The 10,012-nt window shown below is 46.0% G+C and overlaps 1 protein-coding gene across 3 annotated transcripts in view; it reads left to right on the top strand.

The window, feature by feature from the left end:
* YTHDF2 (YTH N(6)-methyladenosine RNA binding protein 2) overlaps positions 1 to 10,012 on the top strand; it is a 37,526-nt gene continuing 27,514 nt past the window's right edge. Inside the window, exons 1-5 of one of the 3 annotated variants that reach the window (XM_011955506.1) lie at positions 7 to 115; positions 621 to 645; positions 889 to 894; positions 1,222 to 1,301; positions 5,686 to 7,269. In XM_011955506.1, coding sequence (XP_011810896.1) covers positions 89 to 115; positions 621 to 645; positions 889 to 894; positions 1,222 to 1,301; positions 5,686 to 7,269 — 1,722 coding nt within the window. In that variant the 5' untranslated portion in view covers positions 7 to 88. Of the gene's footprint in view, positions 116 to 620; positions 646 to 888; positions 895 to 1,221; positions 1,302 to 5,685; positions 7,270 to 10,012 lie in introns of all 3 variants that reach the window. The other 2 variants (XM_011955507.1, XM_011955508.1) reach the window with 2 other exon arrangements.

Raw genomic sequence — 10,012 nt, 5'->3', positions numbered from 1 at the left:
GCCTGCTCCCGCAGCCGGGGCTCATCTGCCACCGCCGCCGCGCTGAGGAGAGTTCGCCGCCGTCGCCGCCCGCGAGGATCGGAGAGCCATGTCGGCCAGCAGCCTCTTGGAGCAGGTACAGGCCCGGCCCGCATGCCTCGGCCATTGTGTGAGGCGAGAGGGAGCCCGACTAGGCCCGGGCCAGCCGCCCCCGAGCAGGCCGAGCCGAGGCGGCGCCTCTCGCGGGCCAGGTTTCGGGCCTCTCAGGCCGGCCGCGCCCGGCGCCTCGCCCTCAGCCTGCTCTTCCCGCTTCTCCTTGGGCCTTGGAGCCCACGGGCCGGGCCGCGCGGCGTTCCTTTCTCTAAGCGGGCCTCGTTTTCCTTCCTTGTTTCCATCCCCTTCCTTAAAGCCCTGGGTTCCTCGCGTTGCAGCTGGCGCGTCTGCCGCGTTTTCTTCCCTGCCCCACGGGCCTGGCGCTCTCCCCCGCCTCCCATTTTCAGCCTCTTCCTCCCTACCATTCCTGACGCCTCCCCTCGGGCCTGCTCCTTTATTCTCCCTTCGGGCCCTGCCTTAATTTGTTCTTCCTTTTCCATTTCTCCTTCGGACAACTTGCTGCTCGGCGACGTTTCCTTCCCCTGCAGAGACCAAAAGGTCAAGGAAACAAAGGTAAGCCCCGCTCCACCGGTGGCCCTGGGCCGGGAGGGGGACGCGGGGCGGTGGGGGCGGGGTCTCCGGGAAGCGCCCCGGGCGGAGGACCTTTCGGAAGCCGCTTAGTTCGCAGGTGCCGCGCACTTAAGTATTTGACCCTTTCGGTGTGTTCTTGCAGCTGGCGAACAGCTTTTTCGCTAACAAGGAGTAATTCATTAAGGGTGGGGGTGGATTGGGTTTTGAAACACTCCAGGTCCTTAGTTTCCTGTAGGTCTTAAAAGGCCTTTGTTTTTCATCCTCGTGGATCACTCTCTGGAAGTACGCTCATGTGATGGGGGAGGGGAAGCGGGAGGGAATGAAAATCCAGAGGAGCCAATAAAATGACCTTTTTAGATCAACTTGCTCTGGGTGGAGGGGGCATTTTCACTGGCGACTATCGCTTCAGCATTCACTCTCATCTCTTACCCTTTTGAAGTTCAATCTTACATGCTTTGTTAACTAGTAAGGTTTTTTTCTAGTTAGCATATATGGACTAATTTGAGAGGAAGATTATAGGATTGGGACACTCCTAATTGAGTTTTTTTTTTTCTTTAGTACAAAATGGATCTGTACATCAAAAGGATGGATTAAACGATGATGATTTTGAACCTTACTTGAGTCCACAGGCAAGGCCCGTGAGTAGTTAACTATTTACATATCTGATGGAAGGGTGTATGTAGTATATTCTTTCTCTGCCTTCTACCAGTACATCCCATTTTCTGAGGATTCACTTTCTTTTTTCTTTTTCGAGACCGAGTCTCGCTCTGTCACCCAGGCTGGGGTGTAGTGGTGCAATCTTGGCTCACTCCAATCTCCGCCTCTTGGGTTCAAGCGATTCTCCTGTCTCAGCCTCCTGAGTAGCTGGGATTACAGGTGTGCACCACCGCTCCTAGCTAGTTTTTCTGTTTTTTTTTATTTATTTATTTTTTATTTAATAGAGACGGGGTTTCATGTTGGCCAGGCTGGTCTTGAACTCCTGACCTCAGGTGATCCACCCGCCTGGCCTCCCAAAGTGCTGGGATTACAGGCGTGAGCCACCACGCCTAGCCGAGGATTCACTTTCTTAATACCTGTATTTTTTCTCTGCCCTCTATCAGGAAATCCCATGCTCTGAGGGTTCACCTCCTTAATACCTATTAATGTGTTACAGAACAGTTACTGAAAATGTCTGAGGCTGTTGAGATTCCCATCTCTGTAATGTCAGCAAACATACTATATTGAGAACGTAATACTGATGACTGGCAGTAACATATGCATGAATAATTATCTTCCTCCTTACCAAGAATGTAGCAGTGCAGAATTTAGGAATTCTTGCAAGTGTTAAATATTCTGAATTTTCACCCCAGAAAACTTTGGATTAGTATGATAGGGAAAGTTCTAACATAAAATCACCTGGAGGCGGGAAGATCTCTTGAGCCCAGAAGCTTGAAGCTGCAGCGAGCTATCTCCGATCATACCTGTGAAAAGCCGCTGCACTCCAGCCTGGGTGACAGAACAAGACCTGGTCTCTAAAAAATAGTCACCTGAACTTCATTCAGTGCTGGAGGACTGGCTCTCTTTCTTTTTTTCTAGTTTATGGGTTCTTAGATTATCAGAACTATTTTGGAGTTAGGAAAAAAATTTTTTTTTGAGACGTAGTGTTACTCTTGTCACCCAGGCTGGAGTGCAGTGGTGCAATCTCGGCTCACTGCAACCTCAGCCTACCAGGTGATCTTGCTCGCCTCAGCCTCCCAAGTAGTTGGGACCACCATGCCCGGCTAATTTTTTGTATTTTTTGTGGAGATGGGGGTTTCACTATGTTGTCCAATCTGGTCTTGAATTCCTGAGCTCAAGAGGTCCGCCCTCCTCGACCTCTCAGAAGTGTTGGAATTATAGGTGTACGCCACCATGCTTGGCTGAGTCAGGAAATTTTTGAGTTGAGCTACACCTACATCTGTGGAGACTATTTTTCACTGAAGGGAGGTATAGGATTTATAAAATGGAGTGAAAGTTAAAATACTGTTTAGCACAGACGAAGATCAGTAATGTTGGAGGTTTTTGCGGTGTAATCTTTTAGTGTAAAGTTGCATGTAGATTCAAATACTAATATGACCTGTGCATGTAGAAACTTGTTTGATTCAGCAGTTCTTTTGTGTTATTATCTCTGATCCCAAAGACATAGTTACATAGTTGTAACTAATGTAACTCCCCAGATTAATAGGCCAAAAGGAAAATTGGCAGTATGTCTTCCAAAATGCCCTAAAAGGTCAAGAAGTTTTTAAGTTCTGAAGATATGCTGTATGAAATACAGTTAGTAGTCCTGAATAATTGCATGCGCATATATGGAGCTGATTATCACAGAAAACTTGTAGAATCCCTGTGTAAAATTTTTTAACATGAAAAGTATAGAAACCACTTGAGCAAGTGATTGGAAAAAAGTTTTCACAAAACACAGCCAGTTAATCAGGAAAAGTAGGGAAGGAAGTAGAGGAATGAACTATTAATAGGTTCCTGCTATTGAAGTAGTTTGCTTACATAATCATTATAACAGAGAGAGTGGGAGCATTTAGAAACATAATTCTAGGTAGTTCTTGTAAAACATTGTGTAATTCAGATTTTTGAGCTTGAGCATGTGGGAGCCTGCCAGTTCAGGTTTAGATATTCAACTGTATGTTGGCATAACCTGTGATATTAAGTGCATTTGATTTTTCTTTCTCAGGTAAGCCAAAGCTTAAATGTCTTTGTTTAAAAAAATTTGGGTAATAATATAAATCTTACATGAGTAGATGAGGAAGGGTAACCTGAGAATCTAGTTTATTGTCTAGAGTAAGTTATCTACTTTTTTGCCAACTTTTCATTACCCTATTTTGGAATAATACTTCAAGTTTAATCCATAGATTATAGGCCGAATTTCTTACATATACGGATTTGGGTCTGTTAAAATTTTTTTTTTTTTTTTTTGAGGCGGAGTCTTGCTCTGTCGCCCAGGCTGGAGTGCAGTGGCACGATCTCAGCTCATTGCAAGCTCTGCCTCCTGGGTTCACGCCATTCTCCTGCCTCAGCCTCCTGAGTAGCTGGGACTACAGGCACACGTCACCATGCCTGGCTAATTTTTTGTATTTTTAGTAGAGACGGGGTTTCACCATGTTAGCCAGGATGGTCTTGATCTCCTGACCTCATGATCCGCCTGCCTCGGCCTCCCAAAGTGCTGGGATTACAGGTGTGAGTCACCACGCCTGACCTAAAATTTTTAACCTTACCTTTGTGAGAACTTTTAAATATGAAAAAAGTATGTGTGAAAAGACTTCACTTGGCCGAGCGCGGTGGCTCAAGCCTGTAATCCCAGCACTTTGGGAGGCCGAGACGGGCGGATCACGAGGTCAGGAGATCGAGACCATCCTGGCTAACACGGTGAAACCCCGTCTCTAAAAAATACAAAAAACTAGCCGGGGCACGTGGCTGGCGCCTGTAGTCCCAGCTACTCGGGAGGCTGAGGCAGGAGAATGGCGTAAGCCCAGGAGGCGGAGCTTGCAGTGAGCTGAGATCCGGCCACTGCACTCCAGCCTGGGCAGCAGAGCGAGACTCCGTCTCAAAAAAAAAAGAAAACTTCACTTTTGTTTTTATGTATTTATGTATTTTTATTTATGTATTTATGTATTTATTTATCTATTTTTTGAGACAGAGTCTTGCTCTGTCGCCCAGGCTGCAGTGTAGTGGCACAATCTGGCTCACTGCAACCTCCATCTCCTGAGTTCAATCAATTCTCCCACCTTAGCCTCCCGAGTAGCTGGGATTACAGGCAGGTGCTGCCATGCCCGGCTAATTTTTGTATTTTTAGTAGAGACGGGGTTTCATCATGTTGGCCAGGCTGGTCTCCAACTCCTGGCCTCAAGTGATTTGCCCGCCTCAGCCTCCCAGAGTGCTGGAATTAGAGGCGTAAGCCACCGTGCCCGGCCTGTTTTTATTTATTTATTTTTTGAGACAGTCTGGCTCTGTTGCCCAGGCTGGAGTGCAGTGGTGCCATTTGGGCTCACTGCAACCTCTGCCTACTGGATTCAAGTGATTCTACTGCCTCAGCCTCCTAAGTAGCTGGAATTACAAGTGTGTGCCACCATGCCTGGCTAATTTTTTGTATTTTTAGTAGAGACTGGGTTTTGTCATGATGGCCAGGCTGGTCTCGAACTGACCTCAAGTCATCCACCTCTCTCTCTCTCCCAAAGTTCTGGGATTACAGGCGGGAGCCACTGCACCCAGCCATTTTTCTCATTTTACATCCTCCAGAAACCACTGTGCATTTCCTTTTCAGGTTATAACTAAGTAGTGGAATCTGTTGATACTCCCAGGTAGTTTGCCAAGAGGCTAGCACTATAAACTGGTTGTGAACCTTGCTTTTGGGTTTATCATTGAGAAATGACTACAGACATTTGGGCTAGAACTTGACATTTCCATTTCTTTTTGTTATTATTTTATTATCACCTGGTTCACGTAGGTAGTTGCTAAAAGGATTACCTCAACATTCAGGATTTAGTTTGTGAAATGCTAAGTTTTCTCTTAGTTGTAGTGCTAAAGCTAAGGCCCATATTCACTGTATCAGCTTAACTTTAAATGTTTAAATGTTTCAATTACTACACCAAAATTTCTTATGATGGAAAAAATGCCCTTGTGTTTATAGGAAATCATCTGATGTGCTGCACATACTGTTTTTTTTTTGAGATGGAGTTTCACTCTTGTTGCCCACAGGCTGGAGTGCAGTGGTGCAATCTCAGCTCACTGCAACCTCCGCCTCCCGGCGGCCTCCTGCCTCAGGCCTCCCAAGTAGACAGGGTTTCGTCACGTTGGCCCGGTTGGTCTCGAACTCCTGACCTCAGGTGATCTGACCGCCTCTGCCTCCCAAAGTGTAGGGATTACAGGTGTGAGCCACCATGCCCAGCCCGCACACTCCTTTTTATAGTATATTTGAATTGTGTAACTAGGTGGGGGGAGGAAAGAGCCTGATAATAATTCTTTGTGTTTTGATTTGCCTTTTTTTTTCTTCCACAGAATAATGCATATACTGCCATGTCAGATTCCTACTTACCCAGTTACTACAGTCCCTCCATTGGCTTCTCCTATTCTTTGGGTGAAGCTGCTTGGTCTACTGGGGGTGACACAGCCATGCCCTATTTAACTTCTTATGGACAACTGAGCAACGGAGAGCCCCACTTCCTACCAGATGCAATGTTTGGGCAACCAGGAGCCCTAGGTAGCACTCCATTTCTTGGTCAACATGGTTTTAATTTCTTTCCCAGTGGGATTGACTTCTCAGCATGGGGAAATAACAGTTCTCAGGGACAGTCTACTCAGAGTTCTGGATATAGTAGCAATTATGCTTACGCACCTAGCTCCTTAGGTGGAGCCATGATTGATGGACAGTCAGCTTTTGCCAATGAGACCCTCAATAAGGCTCCTGGCATGAATACTATAGACCAAGGGATGGCAGCACTGAAGTTGGGTAGCACAGAAGTTGCAAGCAATGTTCCAAAAGTTGTAGGTTCTGCTGTTGGTAGTGGGTCCATTACTAGTAACATCGTGGCTTCCAGTAGTTTGCCTCCAGCCACTATTGCTCCTCCAAAACCAGCATCTTGGGCTGATATTGCTAGCAAGCCTGCAAAACAGCAACCTAAACTGAAGACGAAGAATGGCATTGCAGGGTCAAGTCTTCCGCCACCCCCGATAAAGCATAACATGGATATTGGAACTTGGGATAACAAGGGTCCCGTTACAAAAGCCCCCTCACAGGCTTTGGTTCAGAATATAGGTCAGCCAACCCAGGGGTCTCCTCAGCCTGTAGGTCAGCAGGCTAACAATAGCCCACCAGTGGCTCAGGCATCAGTAGGCCAACAGACACAGCCATTGCCTCCACCTCCACCACAGCCTGCCCAGCTTTCAGTCCAGCAACAGGCAGCTCAGCCAACCCGCTGGGTAGCACCTCGGAACCGTGGCAGTGGGTTCGGTCATAATGGGGTGGATGGTAATGGAGTAGGACAGTCTCAGGCTGGTTCTGGATCTACTCCTTCAGAACCCCACCCAGTGTTGGAGAAGCTTCGGTCCATTAATAACTATAACCCCAAAGATTTTGACTGGAATCTGAAACATGGCCGGGTTTTCATCATTAAGAGCTACTCTGAGGACGATATTCACCGTTCCATTAAGTATAATATTTGGTGCAGCACAGAGCATGGTAACAAGAGACTGGATGCTGCTTATCGTTCCATGAACGGGAAAGGCCCCGTTTACTTACTTTTCAGTGTCAACGGCAGTGGACACTTCTGTGGCGTTGCAGAAATGAAATCTGCTGTGGACTACAACACATGTGCAGGTGTGTGGTCCCAGGACAAATGGAAGGGTCGTTTTGATGTCAGGTGGATTTTTGTGAAGGACGTTCCCAATAGCCAACTGCGACACATTCGCCTAGAGAACAACGAGAATAAACCAGTGACCAACTCTAGGGACACTCAGGAAGTGCCTCTGGAAAAGGCTAAGCAGGTGTTGAAAATTATAGCCAGCTACAAGCACACCACTTCCATTTTTGATGACTTCTCACACTATGAGAAACGCCAAGAGGAAGAAGAAAGTGTTAAAAAGGTAACCCACTTAACATTCTTAAGATTTTTAGGGAAGGAGGAATTAGAACAGAAGTATTATATATAGTGAACCATTATTAAAAACTCTGTAAATGAATACAGTATCACTTAACAGTTCAAGGCTTTATAGAAGTATAATTGGTTCTGATACTTGAACCCTAATGTGAAGGTATGTGAGAACATTAGTAGCGAACAGAAATATGAACTTTGAAAGGAAAGCAGAAACAGTACACAATGCAGAAAGAGGTGGAGAATGAGTCAAAAGAGATGCAGAGGGGTAATGGAAGTGATAAAACCATAGAAATTAAAGCAGAAGATTGAGGCTATAATATGGCAGAGAAAAATCGAAATTTCTCTGTTGGATTAACTTGGCTTCGCTGGCATTTTGTGGTTATTTTCGAGAGTCAATATGTCGTCACCAACTCTTGAAATCACTTCTGTCTTCCCTGTGACAATTGGCGGTGTAAAAGAGTCACTTTCTGATTCCTCTGTAACAAGTGGGAATCTTGGGCAGAATGATGAGGAATGGATTCAAATTAGAGTTGAATTTGAAAGAGTTGGTAGCGTTTGTGAGTATTGAATGAATGTAAACTTTAGCATTATAAAAGGATGATAAAACTGGTTGGAGCAGATAGTCATATATTATTTGGGGTTTATACTTACTTTTTTTTGGATAGGGTCTCACTCTGTTGCCCAGGCTGGAGTGCAGTGGCATGATTTGGGCCCACTCCAGCCTCCACCTTCTGGGCTGAAGTGATCCTCCCATCTCAGCTTCCTGAGTAGCTGGGATCACAGGCATGCACCACCATGCCCGGCTAGTTTTTCATATTTTTTGTAGAGCTGGATTTTACCATGTTGCCCAGGCTGTTCTTGAACTCCTGAGCTCAAGTGATCTGCCCCTGCCTCTTCCCAAAGTGCTGGGATTACAGGTGTGAGCCACTGCAGCTGGCCTAGACATTGTTAAACATAGGAAATAGGTGAAAAGATTATGGGCAAGGAGAAAATTTTCTTTGAAGATATATATATTAGTGGTTGAGAGAATCCTGAGCTGATGAATCTCAAATATAAAATAAAGTCTAACAAACATTGTTTTCCTTAAATTTGTTAAGAACTCGTAGGGATCTTATATGTGATCTAAGATCTGAGGCATTGTTAGGCGGCTCTATGAGAACTTACTCCTTTTAGCAGTGGAAGAAGGGCTCGTCGGTACAGTCTTCTTGGAGGTATATAGTTAAAGTAGCGTTAGTTGCTATTTTACCTTCCAGTGTGTACAGATTAATAAGAAATGGAGTTATACTTGTCAGTGACTCCTCTCTTCCCCACAATTTAATAGTTTAACTTAAAATCTTCCATATTAGTCCGGGCACAGTGGCTCACGCCTGTAATCCCAGCACTTTGGGAGGCTAAGGTGGGCAGATCACCTGAGGTCAGGACCAGCCTGACCAACATGGAGAAACCTCATTTCTATTAAAAGTACAGAATTAGCCAGGCATGGTGGCACATGCCTGTAATCCCAGCTACTTGGGAGGCTGAGGTAGGAGAATCACTTGAACCCCAAAGGCAGAAGTTGTGGTGAGCCGAGATTATGCTCTAGCCTGGGCAACAAGAGCTAAACTCCATCTCCCCACCACCCCCCAAAAAAACTGTCATATTTTGGCCTGGTGTGGTGGCTCATGCTTGCAATCGCAACACTTTGGGAGGCCGAGGCAGGAGGATTGCTTGGGCCCAGGAGTTTAAGACTAGCCTGGGCAATGTAGTAAGACCCCATCTCTAAAAAAAAAAAAATTAGCTGGGCATGGTGGCACACACCTGTTCTAGCTACTCTGGAGGCTGAGGAAGGAGGATCGCTTGAGCCCAGGAGTTTGAGGCTGTAGTGAGCCATGATTGCATCACTGCACTCCAGCCAGGGCAACAGAGCAAGACTCTGTCTCAAAAATAAATAAAATTTACAGTATTTTGTAGAAAAAGTAGTTTATTGGTACTTTTTGCTAGACATCTGAAGGGTTCTAAAGGGGTCATCAGGCTCCTGACTCTAGAGGGACAAGTAAGGAGGCCATGATCTTTTAGGCATCTTTTAGTGGCATAACAGATTTATAAATGTGTGAGGGGCATCTAGGTGCTTGGTTTATCCACTTGAAATGTGTACTATCTTATTAGTCTTTCTAATAAAATTCTGTCCTACATCTTGTGATTAAAAGCAGAAAGGAAATGATGTTAATGCACAGCATAGTTGTTAAGATAGACTTGGTATGTGTTAGGGCCAGTGGGGAAATTCGGGTTCATTTTCTTTTCAATTTTGCATTGCTGGGGTCAGGTGAAGAAATACGGGTTTACACATGGAGTAGCAGGCTGAGCGTGGGTGGCTCTTGCCTGTAATCCCAGCACATTGGTAGGTAGAGGCGGGCCGATCACTTGAGGTCAGCAGTTTGAGGCCAGCATGGTGAAATCCCATCTCTACTAAAAATGCTAAAATAGGGTCAGGCGCTGTGGCTCACATTTGTAATCCCAGCACTTTGGGAGGCCAAGGTGGGCGGATCACGAGGTCAGGAGATCAAGATCATCCTGGCTAACACGGTGAAACCCCATCTCTACTGAAAATACGAAAAATTAGCCGGGCATGGTGATGTGCGCCTATAGTCCCAGCTACTTGGAAGGCTGAGGTGGGAGAATGGCGTGAACTCGGGAGGCGGAGCTTGCAGTGAGCTGAGATCGCGCCACTGCACTCCAGCCTGGGTGACGGAGCG

Source organism: Colobus angolensis, unplaced genomic scaffold (assembly GCF_000951035.1).
Source record: "Colobus angolensis palliatus isolate OR3802 unplaced genomic scaffold, Cang.pa_1.0 Scaffold4, whole genome shotgun sequence".
NCBI classification, from domain to species: Eukaryota; Metazoa; Chordata; class Mammalia; order Primates; family Cercopithecidae; genus Colobus; species Colobus angolensis.
This window is presented reverse-complemented; position numbering and strand designations above follow the sequence as displayed.